This window comes from Watersipora subatra, chromosome 4 (assembly GCF_963576615.1).
Source record: "Watersipora subatra chromosome 4, tzWatSuba1.1, whole genome shotgun sequence".
In the NCBI taxonomy this organism is placed as follows: domain Eukaryota; kingdom Metazoa; phylum Bryozoa; class Gymnolaemata; order Cheilostomatida; family Watersiporidae; genus Watersipora; species Watersipora subatra.
In genome coordinates this window covers 60,946,834-60,966,446 of record NC_088711.1, presented here as the reverse complement: position 1 = coordinate 60,966,446, position 19,613 = coordinate 60,946,834, and the positions used below count along the sequence as shown (strand labels likewise).

The window sequence follows — 19,613 nt, the reverse complement described above, 5'->3', positions numbered from 1 at the left end:
ACAGACATAAAAATGCTATAATAAATATCATAAAATGAATACTATAAAAATTGTATATATACAAGTTAGATAACCACACATCTACTAGCAAGCATTATTCGCAACCGACTGACTACAGATTAAAACATGAAACCTACAATTAGATTTTCAAAGTACATAATTAGGCAAAAAATAGTGTCAATATGTATCAGATATCAGATACCATCTGTAAAGACAATAGCGCTTAAGAGAACCGTCAAAGAGAGTCGCCTAAAAATATGACCATAAGACAATGAATGCAGGTACCTGATAATTTCTGACTCTCCTTGTCTGCCTTCACTTGTGAGGAGACAACTAACTGGGCCGTACTAGCAGCTATTTCATTAGAACAGACTTTAAGTTCGTTGAGTGTACCCTTTCCTTCCATAATCTTCTCTGCCTTCTCTCTGCAAATATACAATGTATATATATACCACACCAACTAGTGAGTGCTGTAACAATAGCATGACTATTAGTAAGTGCTGTAACAATAACATGCCTACTAGTGAGAGCTGTAACAATATCATGCCTACTAGTGAGAGCTGTAACAATAACATGCCTACTAGTGAGAGCTGTAACAATATCATGCCTACTAGTGAGTGCTGTAACAATATCATGCCTACTAGTGAGAGCTGTAACAATATCATGCCTACTAGTGAGAGCTGTAACAATATCATGCCTACTAGTGAGAGCTGTAACAATAACATGCCTACTAGTGAGAGCTGTAACAATATCATGCCTACTAGTTAGTGCTGTAACAATATCATGCCTACTAGTGAGTGCTGTTACAATATCATGCCTTCTAGTGAGTGCTGTAACAATAGCATGACTACTAGTAAGTGCTGTAACAATATCATGCCTACTAGTGAGAGCTGTAACAACAGTGTGCCTACTCCTAGCCCCTATAGTGAGATACCACATAACACCTGGTACCAAGTCTTTCCAGACAATGTTTTTGCTAACTCATCATCATAACATGTTGAAGAATCTGAATGCCCACCTCAACATCCTTGGCAACATAAGCTACACATTTTCTAATCAGGACTGATTGACTCATTGGGTTATCTCCACAATAATACCAATAATAACAGTAGTTATACTTGTGATAATAACAGCAGTACCGATAGTAGTATTAAAGTCAGTACATAGCAAGAGTGTCCATAGTAGTAATAGTACATGTAGTAGTATATCTCATCGTTCTCAAGAACAAAACAACGTGACTTATACTTACACGAGGGTGGAAGCGCCCCACCCGACAGCTTTGGCAGCAGACACAAGGCCCTCAGTCCATCTGTGGTTCTTTTTATAAAACTCTTTAGCTGAAGCGCTACCCTGAAAGTATAAACAAGCATGGAAGCTGAATAGCCAATAGCGCAAAAATAACTCTTACCCCATACAAATGCAATAAAACTTCTCCATTCAGTAGGAAAAACTGTCTCACATATTTATTATACCAATGAGTTCATTTATACCCGTTACATCTTATAAATACGCTATAAGCATAGTGTGTGCATGCACATACATATACATAAGTGTAGTGTGTATATATATATCTATGTATATCTATGTATATATACACAGACACACAAACCTTGAGATTTATATATATAGATATATATACACACAATACTTATGTATATGTATGTACACGCACACAGAAAGACATATATGTCTTTCGGTATGTCCGGCTATAGCTATTAAAATATTGCAACGGGGATACCGTATCGCAGAAAATTTGATCTCGGAACCTCCCATTTGCCACACGCCATGCCAAACCACTGAGCTACACAAGATTAATAGATGCATTGGGCAATATGGGTGAATATCTGGGTGGAAATCCCACTGTGCATTACACAGCGTGATTAACGCTTGCTCTAAGGGCTTTTATTAGTGAATTACTAGCCTACTCAAATTAGCCATTGGCAATGTGCCAGGCTAATGGCAAGTGGCAGGCAAATACATTAAATGCCACTGTTTTATAAGTTGTTTGTAATATCCGTGCAACGCCGGGAATTCCGTTAGTAGTGATATATAAATAGTGCATACAGTAAAAATGTTTCATATGCGTGTATTGCATGTATTGCAGTCTGAAGTCCCCACCTTCAACACTAATATGTGATAACTTTACATACAACTTGACAAGTTGTCCTTTGTAACTTGTCTATTCTAAGTATCTCCATAATGAACCTGTTTAGCATAAGAAGTATATGATGGGCGCTATATTGCCAGATTGTGTTCAACTTGATACTCAATAAAACAGATGAGTCGCATCGTCACAAGGGATTTTTCTCCGATCTTTCTCCCAACGCCCTTGCTATTCATCAATAACGAATTATTCCAACCAAGATTACGACAAAAACAATCCGTTGTCAGTCAGTCAGGTAGACAGGCAATGACAGTGACTCTAATCAAGAGAACCAATTAAAGACTGACAGTTACCTCTGTATAAGCGACCAACCGCCTTGGGCTCTACTAAAAATAGCTGTACTTACTCTGCCCGATGCAACGATCTCTGCCTGCAAATCTTTTGATTTCCTCACGAGCTGCTGAATTTCAGCCATTAACTTGGTCACCGAGTCGAGAATCTTCTCATTGACCTCTAATTTCACACCTGTGTCTCTCAGTCTCGCTTTCTCCAGCATTTCCTGTGTCACATCAAACCAACATATGAGTAGGGCAATGGATACAATTAGGAAGAAAACACACCAACAATGAGTTGAAGCAGTAAATTTAGAGTGTCACTCACTCTTCCAGTCCATGATAATTGATAGCAGTTGTTATTACTGACCAACAGCAAGGATATACCATAGAACTCAGGCTAAGTCTACGTCAGCTCTTTCATCATTACTTGTCAGGTTATTAAAACGCTGACATAATGTCCAGCAACATTTTATATTCTAAACAAACAAGTCCATTAAAGAAGAACTTGCACAAAATTTTAGTAGATTTTATCAGATAATGACGCTGGTGGCAGGCGAAGGTAAGACAACTCCAGAGAACCAATGAAGATGACAAAGGAATTGGTGTCATTAGCTCTCCATGTACAGGTTATTTCTATGATAGATAACTCAGATTCCAAGCACCATACTATGTTTTCCCGATGATGTTATGCACTAGCCCTCTCTTTTTATCGTGATGTTGAGGGACATGGACTGAGACTAATTAATTTCAAACATTGCGTGATCTCGCGAAAGTGCACTTGACATATAGTCCTAGGGCCACGCAACTACAGGTCACAATTTAATCGATGTGATTTCATTACCTTTATCAACGACAGTATATTTATTGAAGCATAATTAATTAACCCAGAACATGTGTTTGTATTGGTCTGGCGTTAGCACGATCCTCGGACATTGTTGATTATCTAGAATCCTAGTTTATTATTAGAATCCTCTTTATGAGCAGTGCTCTTAGAGTTTAACAGCACCGATTGTCACAGAAAAGCGCAGCCTCAATGGCAGCGAAAGGGATCCACGATTTAAGGCTAAATGATAATTATGACATCACATTGTGGGAACCGCGACCAAGTGTTTTTTTATTGCAGGACATACTTTTGACACCCTGTTTTTCATAGCTATATTATTCTTTGTGTATTGAATATAGACTCATTCGAAAGCCAAGACTCTGATGTATTGAAATATATAATAAAACAATTACGTAATTTATGTGCTTTAAGCTACATTACTTCATATGTTTCTCAAGTCCATCCCACCTTTCCATGAACATAAAAATGACCTTTTGTAAGCAAACAAATTACTGTAGAATCCCAAAAGCAAGAAAAATAAATATCGATTTTAAACCATCGCCGAAAATTGCAGTAGATAAAGCACAGTCATAAAGAGCCGAACACATCGATCAAACTAGCTGAGTATTTCAAACTAGTTGACTAGCTATGAATACTCGGTGCTCCTCCTACTAACTACCACTTTTGTAAAGCCAGCTTTACAAAAGTGGTAGTTTGTCTATCTGCTTTACAAAAGCAGATTTGTCTATCATTTGTGATGTTTTTTGATGTTTGAGGTGATCTGACTGCCAGGATGTTTAGAACTTATAATCAACAAAACTCGTCGGTAAAATACTCAAGTCAAGCCAAAAGTGCGATCATAACGTCTGCGGCAAAGAGACTGACAGAATAGAGACGCATAACGCCCCACTTGAATGCAATAGCCGATATCAACTGTAGCAACGATGGCAACTAGTGACGTCATTTTACATGAACTTCTTCAAAGCGTTTTAACTGCAATCAGGTTTTGTCAATTATAATCTTAAAACATCCAGTTTTTTTGTCAAAAGATCTAACCCCATGTAGAGACCAGATGACTGATAGCATGAACCTAAGACTATATACTACGCTATCTCACCTGAATCTTATTGGCTCCTTCTTCGATGGCCTGTTGTGTAGCATTGAGCTCTTCCTCAACCAGCTCTCCTATCTCACTGACATTGACATCATCACCATGCAAGATAAGAGATCGCGCAACTCCTAGCATGCCTTCCGTATCACTTCTTACCTTTTCTAGTAAAGACTTGAGAGCAGCTTTGTCTGGTGAGTCTTCCGCGTACTCTATGGTGTTAACAAAAGAGAACAAATGAAATTTAGTGATTGACATGCAATTAAAAAATAAATGAAATTAAAATGAGACGAGTTGTACCTGATTTAAGTGTGGACATCCATGCAATGCTGTCTTCACCCAGAGTATTGCATCTTTCAGCCAGCTCTATAACAAGCAATGATAGGTAAACAAAACAAATAAATTATATATAAAATAAAATATAGAGTGAATTCATGTTTATTTAATTTCAGGAAACCATTTTTTTACCTAAAAACTATTTGGATCTAACAGGCAAAATAGAACGCTCAGTCTTAATTGATTCGTTATGGAATGCCTTTATAAAGGCTCGCCGTGGTACTTTTACAAAAGAATTAATCACAGGTCATAGATTTAAACTTGCTACAATAAACTTAGAATACTGGATATCTAAAATTTGGGATCATTTAGTCACAACCCAACAAACTAGTAAGTTTACATCATGTTCCCAATTCACAACAAAATATCAGTCTCAAAATTTTTATTTCGGGTTTGACATCGATGAAAAAAATTCTAAAAAGTATCTTAAACAAATTTCTGCTGCTTACGCTAGTAAAATTTTAAAATATTGGACCTCAGATATGTCTGAAAATTATGTCTGTTTTGTGATATTAGGCTTGAGAATGTAGGTCTGCCGTTTGGTCAAACTGCAAAAATGATGGCGTTTTTCGTTTGCAGCCAATTTTCCTAAACCATAAATAATATTAAACATGGCCTCCATATTCTAAATTCATTGTTTCTTGCGCAAAACTTTCTGCTGATTGTAAAGAACATCGGATTGAAGCTCTAGGACAAGAACTCTACCTTCTGTAGTGAAAATGCTGAATGTAGGTCTGCCAAAACATTTTGACCAAAAGCTGTAATCATTACTTCTACAGATACATCTAGATATATATAAATCTCAAAGTTTTTCATCATTCGGTGTCTGTCCAGCTGTAGCGATTAAATTCTAGTTATGAAAAATCCGTATCTCGCAACCTCCCGTTCACAGAGCTACAAACTAACCCATTAAGCTACGCGAGATGTAATGGATCTATTGGGCAGATAGTCACTATCTGGGTTAAAATATGCATAACAACTCAGCATTACAGCACAATGTCACTATAGCTTGCTCTCACAGTTCTTATTAGTAAGTTTGGCGATACTGATACTAACTCGCTCAAATTAGCCAAATTAATAAGTTGGTAACTACATTACCGGCCACTGTTTATAAACTGGTTTTTAATACCCATGAGACGCCGGGCCTTCGCCTAGTAAACTCTTAAACTTCAGCCTCTGGAAGACAAATATAGCAAATACCTAACAAGCGGGAGTCTACTCACCATCCCCCTGATCAGGTGGAGCCCTATTACAGGCTGCCTTACTCTCTTCCAACGTTCTGCACAGTCTATGACTGAAAGAGTGTACAAGGTGAGACAACTTCAACATGTCGTCTCCTGACTCGAGGGCTGTGAATATCTCTGTCAGCTCACCATCCAGCTTCCCGAGGTCCTCGACTGCCGCATCTGTAAGATTGTTTAAAGAAGAGCATTCTGTTTGCAGCCAAAAAAGTTTATATGATTTTGCAAAATATGTTGTAAGGACAACAAATATGTGCAGTGATAAAGTTTAGTGCAGCCTGACAATGTTGCTTTTAAATAAAGTCACACATGGTTTAAGAAGTATTTTCAAGACAATACCGATAAATTATGGGTACAATACTTTAAAAAAAAAGGATTTCATCATGATGTCTACTATTGGAGATAGCATAAGGTATTGATGACTGGTTACCATCGTTGCTATGATGCCCGGCATTAAGAGTGCTAGTAGGTCAAATTAAAAGCTTAGATAACCCTGATGCGGCCTGACTTTCATGTAATATTTTATGTATGCAAAACAGAAGCATAAGTTGAAAGAAATTTCATCTACAGTATTCCATCTGGATTGTCACGGCATGGAGTTGCAAGGCGTAAGAGACTACATAGAAACACAAGCTACAACAAGAGATATGGTAAGTTACAAACTTGCGGAAACAGATGTGCAAAGCGTTAGCAGGTCACAAGCCTGAGGAAAAAAACACATACCTTCCGATGGTGTAAAGGCATAAGCGATTTCTCTTAGCACAAGGCTCTATGAGAAATAGAAAAATATCCTGTTGTATCGTATTTATGCAATCCGTGTAAACGAGAAGTCAACTCACTCCTGGCAGGCCTACCTAGACCAATCAGCATATCCAATGTTTGAGAGCAACATACTAACCAGCGTTACACGTGTGACTGATGAACTCCTCGGAGGAGATGTGATCAAGTGTAAAGTGCACTTCTTGCACTCCCTTGTCTACAGCTAAGCCTACAGAACACAAAGATATCACCCAGGGTAACGTAGAGACAGACCTGAGCTACACAGAGTCATTAAATCATGGCTGCATATAAATTCACTTCAACAAACTAAAAAAGGAAACAGAACTGTTTGCCCTACGTTTCAGTTAGTGAGCATAAGGCTTTAGGCAAAATAAGGAGATGGTTCGTGACACCCTTTTTAGCAATTAAAACTGAGAACCCAAGGACTTAAGAAGCTCACCAAGGGATTGATAGGCCTCCTTCCTCCTATTTGCCTCTGCCTCTGCTGTACGTTGAGTCATCTCCTCTTCAAGCTGCGCCATCCTTGAGGCAAGCTCTGACTGAAGACTAGCCTGCGCCTCTACTGCCTGTTCACAATTACATACGTGTACTAGCTGTGCCTCCCGGCATTGCCCGGGTATTAAAAATCAGCTATAAACAATGAGAAGTGATGAGAGTTGCCTACCACTTGCTATTAGCTTGGCACATTGCTAATGGAAAATTCCAGTAAGCTAGTTAATAAGCGCCAGGCTTTGAATAATGGTACGCCATGACATTGCGTCAGCGTTGTCCAGCTACTGCTATTCTAATAATAGCTATAGCTGGAGGGACACGCATACATACACACATACTTTGAGAAATATATATACACTGTATATAGATATAAAATATAAACATATATAAATACTGTACCCATATATATGCATATACATGGCTGAACAAAGGTGACCTAGCAGCCAATACAGAGTGTTTAAACATGACAGCGCAGGAGGGAGTGCTCCCAACCAGGCAACTCCAAACACAGATCTATCACACCAGAAATGATCCTAGACACAGACTGCAAGGATGTACAGAGACTATCCAACACATCATCAGTGGATGCAAGCAGCTAGCAAGCAATGTATACGCTGAACAATCATATCACATGAGTAGTATACAAAGGTCTATGCGATGAGAATGGCCTAAATAAGCCACAAAAGTTGCTGGAAGCTCCAGAGAAGGTCAATGACAACGACTGTGCTAAGCGTCCTGGGACGTCTACATCCGGACAGACAAACATGTTTTGGCAAACCAGTCAGATATCATGGTGGTGAACAAAGGAAGCAAGAGGGCTACTATAATAGATATAATACTACCTAATGACTACAGTAATGCCAGCAAATGAAAGGAGAATGTGAAGAAATATCTTGAGGATATTGAAAAGTGCTGTCATGTAAGAACAACTGTAATGCTAGTAGTCATTGGAGCATTGTTTGTAATAACACCTGCACATCAAATGTGGGTTGCCAAATACCGGCAATAATCAACAAGTGAGTTACAGAAAACTGTGTTAATAGAAATGGTTAAGATGTTGAGGTGAGTGTTCAAACCCACAGGTCTCCGGTTTCCATCTACATATGTACATGTCTAAGTGTTTGTTTGTCTGTCGTCCATATATCCAGTTATAGTGAAAAAGCTTCAAGAACGAAAAACCACTTCACACTGGAATTGAACTCGGAATCTCTGGTTTTGCAGACAGACGCCTTATCCACTACACCATGTGGCTACCTTACAATACTATGGAATAAAATAGCTAATAATAACTAGCATGTTTGAAGATTATGATTGCATGAGAGATCATGACGCGTAAACGACTATAAGCACGATCGTTTCAAGCTGTGGCAAGCTGGCTGCATGATTATGTGGTAGTGCGCTTAGCTTCATATGCGTGTATCTGCTGAATGTACGGGTTTGATTCTAGTAAGGTGCAATCTTTTTTTCTTAGCACCCAGATGGAAGGAGAGACACGGCTTTTGTTGTAACTAGCTCAAGCTCCTCAAATTAATGCAACTCATATTCATGAATTCATACAAATTCATAAGTTACTCAAAAACTTTGTTTATTACCTGTGCAACACCGGGCATTCAGTAGTGCATATATATATATATATATATATATATATAAACCACAATATATATATATTAATTGAATATATATATAAATATATATTGATTATATATATAATCAATTAATGTATATAGATATATATTAATTGAATATATATATACATGTATATATATATTCAATTAATATATATATATTAATTGATTATATATATAATTAATATATATATATATATAATCAACCTAAATATTAACAAGCACCAAATAAGATTAGTAAACCTTCATCATGAACTGGCCATTGACATGCAAGACAGATGTGCAAGCAACAAAAACACAAAATTCTATGTCTACACCAAAACATAAAACACGATTTAAATGTTTTTATTGGTTCACTGCTAAGAACAATATCAAGTGCGCTAACAAAAGGTCATAAATTAAATTTCAATCTAAACACAGTTCCATTGTGAGATACAACTATACAAAACTATCCTGGTTCATTCTGACCCACTAAACTCTGATTAACCTACACTGTATATGTCTACAACTGTAAATGAGTTGCTTAGGGCTATACTTAAGCTATACAGTAGTTAGGACTTGGACAGTGGAAGATAACTCCAACCACTCCTCAGTTAGAACAGCTTAAAAATGAAGCAGTGAATATTTATACCTGCGTAGAGACATTGAATTCCTACATATTCCTGTTAAACTGTGTTTAGTCCATATGCTAGGTATGTCTTACTATTCTATAACTCCGCCTGCTATGGTCCCACCCAATCTTACCTCATCTCTTTGCTGTGTTAGTCCTGCGAGATTAGCTTCCAGAGTTGAGACTTTATCTGAAAGGCTTTTCTGTTGAGTGGCTTTCTCCGTTTCTAATTCCTCCAGCTGCTGGGAAAGTTTCTATAATAGCGAGAAGATAATTCCAACAATTAAATAATTTTTGTCTCACACATCCAGTGCAATTACCAATATCAAAAAATACACCCGCAATAATATAACACCAGACAGGTATTTTGCTTTTAACAAATACCAAAGCCTCTTTCTGTCAGCGAGCAAACCGAACAGTCTATGGCATAGCTTAGCAATATCTGATGGCCAAGCTAATAACAGGGCAGCGGAGCCCTGTTATTAGCTTGGCCATAATAATAATGTAATTATTAATAATAATAATTACATTATTATTATTAATAATAATAATGTAATTAGTATTATTAGTATTCTTATTGTTCATAGGTCAACAATTTAAAGCTGTTGCGAAATAAATTTATTCATTGCTACACCCCAACTTAAATAAATTCTTATACATAATAAAGTCATTTATTACATAATAAGATTGAGAAGCTCCCAATAAATAGTCTTACCAGATGATCCTAAGGCTAACCCAAGGTCAATAATATACAGACATAAACGTATCATGTAACAGCTAGCAGCATTGATAGATATTATTGTAATATAAGTTCCTATTCTAACAACACGTAGTCAAACATTCACACTCACAAGTGATGTGTCTCAGAACCAGCTTCTCTTAGAGCAAATAATGTGATGAGAATACGATGCGCTTAGTTTAAACAATGATATACAGCCCCCCAAGGATAGCCGACGGGTCTCATATGGGCGGGGTTTAATGATGGAGCTCTGTTGGGATGAACCCGAACACGGCACCCGAACAAACAAATATGCTGAATAAAGCCCCTTGTAAATTTACAAATATTATAAACTATAGTGGTTATTTTACTTATCTGTTGAATTCATTTTGTTGTCAAATAAATATAGTTGACCAATATTGTCACCATTATGATCAGTCAGTTGCCATTCGCAAGCATTCGTGATATTAATAGTCACAATCGTAAAATAGCCCAAATTCGGTTTTGTATTTAGATTTTGAGTATGAAAACAACACTGCACAGCTTTGCCTGCTGTCCCATCTTATTGGCCATCTTATTTACATCATTAAAAACTTTTGTGTTGAGGTGATCACACGCAAAGGTTTGACTGTATTAGCTACTCAACTAGGTCAGACAAACTGTATTATCGACCTGTCTGCATCTCAGACCACACTATGGCTTCACAAACCCGCCAGAACCCACCTTATTTTGTTCATCTAGGTTGGCAGCACTGGCCTGCACTGTGTCCAATTCATCTCTGACAGAACCGAGCTGTTGCTGTAGTCCAACAGTCGTCTGCTCTCCATCCTCACGCTGTAACTTCAAGTCGCTCTCAAGGGAAGAGGCTGTCGCCTGGTATTCAGTCACTTCTGCCCGCAGTTTCTCTCTCTCGCCTTCACTCGCGATCAAACTCTCTTCATATTCCTAGAAAAACATTAGGAGAAAAATGCGTAAAAAACCCAGTGTTTATTCAATAGTCTAAAACTATGGCATACAATATATGGATCTTTCTAATACAAACAAAATACATACCTATATTAAAATTGGTAGAAACATGTTTTATTTTGGGTATAATCGACATTAAAGGAGGTGTGACAGCAGACAACTTCAATCTTCAAATTAATTTGGATTAATCTACTCATGGAATAATTTTTAAAAACTCAGCGTTTGCGCTTGTTAGCAGTTGCCATTTTCTTTAGTTCACGTGAGTTTATTATACTGAAATATCACCAACTGCTGATACTGATAAGATGTGACAACCTTCTTTTCTTATTCTAGCTCTGTGTGTCTTTTGGTGTGATAGTTATAAAACATGTTATGCTCTAACAGTTAGAAATACTTCGATGGTAAGTAAAACATATGAATAATCTTTTTTATTAATTTAAATTAATCGTGTTCAATAATTATAAAAAAGTGCAGATTTGACTTTTCCCTTTATAAAGACGATATGAAAACTGTCTCAATTTTTAACTTGTCGCTGCATAAACCTACAGTATATAAACACACACATAGACCTACAGTATGTAAACACACATAAACCTACAGTATATAAACACGCGCATTGACCTATCTACACTATTGCGTGGAGAGTTATACATGTCTCAGCAGTAGTGTTTGAAAGTACCATCTTGCAAATTAGGTTACAGTCAAATCTTCATTTAGTTTTAGCGTAAACCACTATATGAGAAAGTTGTAGTTTGTATAAGATTACAAAAAACCTCCCATCACCATTCTCTAAATATATTGACAGTTTGCAATATAGCATTGCTGTTATCAAGCTGCTGCACTAAAAATGGTTGTCTAAACACTGCACTCGGTGATACATGTATGTCACTCTTCGCTGTGTTCTTATGATGACAACACAGTGCATATGTTTCTAGTTTTTAGTATAGTTTAAATATTTTTTTGTACCCGATATATGCTGGTTCTCCGGGATAACTTTAATATTCCAAAACTTTGTGACCATTATTATTTGAAATACTTACGAAATTATGTTCACTGCATTTATGTGGAATCTGTGAACGACGGTCAACTGCCACTTATTGTTCAACTTTAGTTTAATAAAATGTCTGCAATCTACGTATCTATATATATATAATTCTCAGTGTCTGTCTGTCTGTCATTCATGTGTCCAGTTATAGCAATTAAAATCCAGGAATTAAAAATCTTCTTAGTGTATTTAAACTCTCAGCCTTCAGATCTGCAGACAGGCATGCTAAACCACTATGTTGCGTTGTCCTTGCCATACTATGGCATAATTGGGCACATGCTTATGCAGTAATTGCAACAATATTATTGGCCAGCTTGACGCCATGCCTAACGTCAAGCTGGCTTCATGGCTCTTATTATAGTAAAGATTTAAACTAGCTTAAGTTACTAGCTTAAGTTACTCAAATTCATTGGGTATCTATTTCATTACTCGTGCAAAGCCGAACCCCCAGCTAGTGCATTTATATAGCTTAGCTTTTTACAATCAGCTCATACTATGGCAAAACCTATAAAAAGCATCATGTCCAGGTAAGATTACAGTCAAATAATGTATCCATGTAAGCTAAACAAACAGGAGTAAGTAATAAATTTTAAGGATTCATATTTGAAGGCAACCTGATATTTCTATAGACTTTTTAAGTTTATTTAATATTCAGACAACACAGACTCTCATGAGCTCCTTGATATGTCTATATATGTACGTATTTGCTATTTGTCACTGGCTCAAGGAAGTTTAAGTTGAGCATGACAATTAACTGTACCAACTTTTTAGCGCTGAAAACTACCAAATTAAAATTTTATACACTTGCAATCCGGTCGGCGTCGATAAAATCAACAAAATGTGCTGTTCTCAGAGCGGGTATGATAATAGTCAAGGGAGATAGAGGTTAATATGAAATGCTATGATGGAGGGTTCATAGAACCTGAAAGAATGTTGCTGGTACATAATAGAAAAGGGCAGACCATGATTCATTGGTTACTGTGGGTGTCAAGAGTGAACTGTTACACATATGATGGTCCCCGACAGTGTTACATTACACGCTGGCAACTCGTCTCTACCACCTTTGTAGTAGATTATTTTCTTCTACGCTGTAGATTCACTCTCTATTGTTTACTAGTACCCTGGTGGTCTAGTACACCATGATAGATCATCAAGGATACCAATAAAGTACAGAGAATTAGTATCTGTAAAAGTGCCAAGATGGCTGTCATGAGTTCGAGTCCCGTTGAAAGCAATCTTTTATCCCAACCTCTAAGCCTGGCTTCAGACAGACAGACGTAGCTCCTATTATTCTAAAGATTATGTCCAACATTCTACCATTTTTATCAGGTTTTCTGCATTTCTACTACAATAAAGTGCAAGCTTTTGCCCAACTACTGGCTCACGAGCTCTTAGAGTTGAGGAGACAGACTCTTAGACACGCATAAATGTTGTGAAGCAATGGGTTTCCAGTTATTTATAGATGTATATTCCATTGAAAAGCTTAAAATATACAATATTTAGGCACATAAAAGAAGATACCTAAATCAAGAGAGACAAATACTGCATGTTGGATATTAGAAAGTAAAGAAAGAAACGTTTCTGAATGATATGAAAAAAGTATTGTCTTTATATAAAAATAATTATAAAACAGTTACTAAAACATTGTTTATACAAGTTTAAAACTCACCTAAAAGTTGTTTTTGTGCTGAACTTAGTAGTAGTTGCATATTATGTAGAACATATATTTCGTTACTTATTTGAGTTTTATGTTTTGTAACACCGCGCACAACCACCTGAATTTACATATAAACTTAAAGTATTTTTACATACATATTTCAATAGTCATATTTGAAATAATTTTTAATTACAACTTTTATTGGTTAACATCGAAATTTTAACACTACTAAGCAAAGCAAATTTTAAATTTATTGTGAATAAAAAGATGTGAACCAAAGCACCGCGCATACAATTTGGTTGTTTTTTATATAAAGACCTCAATGAGACATTGATAAGAATCTATATAGTTAAGCTAGGTTTTGTTTATATATACTTTACTCTAAATATTATGTACTACTAGGTGAATGCCTGGCATTGCACTGGTGAATGCCTGGCATTGAGTAATAAAATAATTACTCAACAAATTTGAGTAACTTAAGCTAGTAAATGAAGCTAGTATAAATTGTTACTATAATCAAAGCCATGTGTGAAGCCAGCTTAATAATCATTACGTCATGTGTAATGATCTCTGACAAAGTTATGATTTTCGAGCGTACTAGTAATAACCGATAGTATTTTCCCAAACGCTTTAGGCGCGCCTATTGTAACAGATGTAATGGCTATGACGACAATTATTCCGTTGTATAGCAATGAAGCCACTTGGCTTAGTGGATACAACATCTCCCTTTTCAGTTCAAATCCACTAAAACTACCTAAAAAATTTATCGCTATAACTGGACACACGAACTACAAATGACAAAGACTGAGATTTATAGAAGAGTCGGATAGCAAAAATAATGTTACAAGTTGTTACAGTGTTATTACAATGTTACAAGTATGCCAAATTGTGCTATCCAACAATATTTAACAATCTGCTTATATGAGGCACAGATGGCTTGAATCAGTGATAAGGTTTCATCTCATGGAAACTCTTCTCTTTCCGGAGACCGAATAATGAATGATAAGAACACTTATGTTTTGGAGTTGTCATTACTCCTCACAGTAGCAATCAGTTTGAAAAAAACATAGGTACATGTAGATCAGGATAGATAAGCTTAATTACTTTATTAACTTATTGGGTGCTGAATGGCCAATTATATTTCAGGCAAATGAGTAAGTTACTCTCTGTTTAATCCTAAACTTTTCCAAGCAAAGTGATTCCAACAAAAAGGGCTTGACCTAGATCTAGCATATTAACATACGATTGTTTTCAGAGTGGATCGCAAACATTCTCTAGTTTAGACACTAATAAATTTTTAATGATTTCAGTAAACTTATGACAATGCTAACCGTATAAAGCTGGGCATTAGATGGTTAATCCTGAAATTACTCGATAATGTATGCCTTTATTCTAAAATTCATACTTCGATATAAAAGTGTGAGATGAGAGGATGCAAATACTACAGGAGCCCAACTCTAAAACCTCAACTATAAAAGAGGAAAGTAAATGATGTCTTCACAATAACATAAAACGCTGGCAGAGTTGAAGAACAGCTAAAGTTTAGTTATGGGGAGAACCGACAAAGTGAAGGTCAAGGCTATCATGGTGAGGGCTAACAATACCAGCATGAACATCAATACTAGCGATGTGTTTGAAGGTAGCTAAAGGTCAAAACAAACCAGGTAAAAGTCAAAACTAGCAATGAATTGCATTTAGTTGAATTATTAAATAACTAACATTACAAAATGTTATTTATACCTATCAAGCATAAATAATGTATTATCTAAGATTAAAATGCAATAAAACAAATAAACGTTTAATGTGAAGAAAAAAAGGAGAAATTAAGTACCTCAGGAGCAGCGCAGCAGCATGGGCATATGAGGCAGACAATTCGGCAGCATTTAGAGCACCTCATTTCGCGTACACCAAAAGTCACCTAGCAGAGCTATAAGATTTGATTGTACCCAGAAGCTATAAGAATCCTAGCCCTATGGCAAGTATAAGCAGTTGTGTGCAATCGCTCTCTCATTCGGTAACCACTCAAGCGTGTAGTAACTGGAGACTCATCAGATGAATATTGTCACACAGTTTATTAAAGTAAGGTAATTAAGCCTAAATGCTATGCTTTTAAACTACTTCTAGCAGTATCCCCCAGCACCTTGCAAAGAATCACAGTCTACTCAGCGTATCAGCTAGCAGCATTATAAACATATGTCACCAGTCAGTATTACCCCATAAACGGTTCTCTTTTCTTATCATACACTTGTTTGTATAATGAGTAGTTTAATTGCCAGCTCAGCATCTTCAGGCATTAACGCCCAGTACCATCTAGTTGGGAACATTCTATAGACAAGACATGTGTTCATTAAACCAAACATTGTCGCAACCATTTTTACTTTTGTTAAATATGATAATGCGTCAAGCCGGGTAATATTAGTCACATGTGAAGGTAATATATCAACAGTGTCTTAAAGAGTTACCTGCAGGGTCACTGGTATATTTTCTGCTTTTTTCATAAAAGAATATTTATGATTAGAATTACATTAATAAAATTCAACTAGTCCACTAATTCACGTACAGAATTATCTGATGACCAATGAGATGGCAGAACAGAAAATCAGATCACTGAGTATACCAGAGGCTCAAAATGTATGATACAACTAATAAGGTGAAGGTCAATATTAGCAAGGTGAAGGACAACATTAGAAAGGTGAAGGTCAGCATTAGCAAGGTCAACACAAGCAACAGAAAAAAAACAACTTGAGTAAAGAAAAGGTTACAATATATGCTGAGTGAAGGCCCACTCCTGCAAGGTAAAGTAAATTAGAAGCTAACCCCTACTATTGAATGCCAACCCTGTTAAATAAATAGTGGATAATACTAGCAAAGTAAAACCCAAACCCCCCCCCCAAAGTGAAGGTCAACCTTAGTAAAGGGAAAGTAAGAACTAGCATTGCGAAGGTCGGGCTGCGGCTAAGTGAAGGCTAACGCTGGTGAAATCAAGAAGAAAAGTGAAAAAAATAACGGTGAAGAAAAAAAAGATGGATGTCATAACCAGCAAGGAAAATTATAGAACATAAAATATCAAAGTAGACCACAATATCACTTAAATAGATATAGATATATATATATTATCAACTAGCTGTCTTACCTGGGGGTGCCCGAGTAATAAAAAGGTTTTTGGACAAAAAATTGATTTGTATTTAACATAAAACTACATTTATCATTCTAACTTTCAAACTACATATCATGAGAAAAGTGTTTTATGTAGTTGAAATAAATTAAGAAAGAAAATAAAAACAGCTGCAAAGGTTTTCAAACTTTGTCAAACGACTGTAACTTTCAAACTTCATATCATGAAGAAAAATTTTTGCGCAAGTCACATAAATTTAAGAAAAAATAAAACAACTATAAAAGGTTTTAAATGTAAATGTGAAATAAATAGCAAGTAATAGCTAAACTATGTCTGTTCTACTACGATTACAATAAAAGAGGATTCGGTAATCATGCAATTAATACAAACTGAGAAAACAAAGTAAAAATACTGAATATGTTGAATTAATAATAATTTTTGTATACAAGTGTTTGTGTATAAAAAGGTTACTGTTTCCACCAGAAGCTATCCATCAAAACTCTGAATACGACGACACTGGTACCTCTCAATACTGGTACAAATGTAAAAATGGGATATCGTACTCTCTTTGTCTGGTACCTTGTCTGACCGAACGGTGAGAGAATGTAGAGGCTACTCCTACTCGAGATAATACAATTGTCCGTATGAAAAATATTGACCTTCACGGCGATTTAGCAATTGAACCTTACGAAAAGCTGGAAATAGAAATTTACGAAAAAGCATCGTGTTTCATAGAGTTAATAGAATTCATAGAGTTTCAAATAATACATCATTTAGCGTGTGCATACGCTATACGGTATATTATAATGTCTTGATCAATATGCCTTGCATAGTTCAGTGGTAGAGCTCGTGGTTAAAAAACTTGCAGACACAATCTCCATGAGATTAAGTTCATCAGGACGAGGAATTTTAATTTCAAGATTTTAATAGCTATTGCTGGACATACCTGAGGACAGACGACAGAAAACAGAGTTAGTAAACATAACTGAGTTCAAACCTCTTTTAAAATCTTCGCCGGGGCTTTGAGTTAATTAAGCCCATTGCCAATGCATCACATTTCTTTACAAAATTTTTCAAGGTTGTCACAAGTTACCTATTCGGAATTCGGCACGGCGCCATCATCAAAAAAAATCTCCTGCAGTTCTTTACGTTGAAAAAACTCATAACTTACCACAAGTCGTTGGTTCACCAAAGGCCTCCAAATCGATGAACATTTATGGAAACCTCTGGATGAAGCCAAAAATTTATAGCTTAGCATGATCGACATAAAACTCTTAGCTAAACAGAAACCTAAACACGGGGTGTACGCAAAAGAAAGTTTTACTCTATTGCTAGCAGCTTTCACGAATTAATTTATTGGCGAATGTGTTCATCCGCAAATAATTTGGTCCCCGAATATGCTTAAAAAAAACAATTTTCACGAAATTTAAATCCGCGAATATTTTCATCCTTTAGGGTATACAAACTGAAGCAAAAATTCCAACATGAAAAGCCGTTTCAGGAGACGCTTCAGAAATACCCAAGTGTGAAAGCTTGCTACTGGGTAGCTTTGGTCCTACTTCGTGTGGTTCATCCAGTAACAACCAAGACTTGTGTTCAAATTAGAGAACATATTATTAGCAATGGTAACATAAATTTAATTTCAGAGGATCGATTTGATCGCCATTCTGCATCTAACAAATACAACCACAAAACTGGTGAATGTTTCGTTCAGCTCTGACCCGTGGGGCCACATTTTGCAAGCTTTGATTGTTTGTCGTTTGCCCACTCTACCAGTCCACTTACTTCTCAAGTTCTACTGCCCCTTCCTCTGCTACCTCGTATCTATCAGCCCTGCAATAAAACGTGTCCTCTGTTACACTTACCGCTTTTTGGGCATCCAGCTGTCTGATGCGCTCTTCCAACATGGCCGTGTGCTGAGATGACTCTTCCGAGCTCTTTTGTACACTCTCCTGCATCACCGCTTGCTCCGACTTTAATCGTGTCACTTCTTCAACTACTTCCTGTGAACACATACGAGTGAAAGCTTTGCAGAATTTCAGTGCCTACTGACACATACATTCAATAAAGTATAAACAAATGGTACATGAAAAATTTAAAAAATGCTTTTTGGACATGACTGGCACCTGGACGGACACATCATATGTGGAGCACAACGATATGGTGATTCAACTGTTTGGTGGCGATTTGTAAGGTAGAGAATTTGAAAACTACCGCCATATAGAGAGAGAGAGATATCACAAATCATATAAATTTAATAATCGTGTAATGACAATTTATCTTACACCTGAAGATTTTCAGAGTGAGCAATACTGGAACTAAAATGCACAGGCTAAAAAAATCTAGCCTTATAATAAGCTCATTTCATGGTTTTCCAAGCACGAACATTCATAAAAGAAATGTTTCTAATTATCACGAATACAAAACAGTCTCTTTGTAAGTTAAAATATACAAAATATTAGCAAAGATTTACATGTTTTTGCATGACAATAATATCGCAGAAGATCGTGAATCGTCTATTTGTCTATTCTTTGTTTATCTGGCAATCTTTAGAAGTCACGAAGCTCAAATCGTATGTAACGCTAGCAAGGCTAGAGCTCCAAACTCATGTAGCACTAGCGATGCTAGATATCCAACCGTATGTAATGCTAGCAACAC

The 19,613-nt window shown here is 36.4% G+C and overlaps 1 protein-coding gene across 3 annotated transcripts in view; it reads right to left on the bottom strand.

Moving 5' to 3' along the window:
• LOC137395245 (huntingtin-interacting protein 1-like) overlaps nucleotides 1-19,613 on the bottom strand; it is a 48,525-nt gene that overhangs the window by 5,414 nt on the left and 23,498 nt on the right. For all 3 annotated transcript variants that reach the window (XM_068082098.1, XM_068082099.1, XM_068082100.1), the window contains exons 13-23: nucleotides 18,821-18,958; nucleotides 10,896-11,117; nucleotides 9,589-9,708; nucleotides 7,167-7,293; nucleotides 6,846-6,935; nucleotides 5,930-6,112; nucleotides 4,671-4,736; nucleotides 4,380-4,582; nucleotides 2,511-2,663; nucleotides 1,250-1,350; nucleotides 286-425 (exon numbers count right to left, since the gene is read on the bottom strand). In XM_068082098.1, the coding sequence (XP_067938199.1) occupies nucleotides 286-425; nucleotides 1,250-1,350; nucleotides 2,511-2,663; nucleotides 4,380-4,582; nucleotides 4,671-4,736; nucleotides 5,930-6,112; nucleotides 6,846-6,935; nucleotides 7,167-7,293; nucleotides 9,589-9,708; nucleotides 10,896-11,117; nucleotides 18,821-18,958 (1,543 nt within the window). The remainder of the gene's footprint in view (nucleotides 1-285; nucleotides 426-1,249; nucleotides 1,351-2,510; nucleotides 2,664-4,379; nucleotides 4,583-4,670; nucleotides 4,737-5,929; nucleotides 6,113-6,845; nucleotides 6,936-7,166; nucleotides 7,294-9,588; nucleotides 9,709-10,895; nucleotides 11,118-18,820; nucleotides 18,959-19,613) is intronic.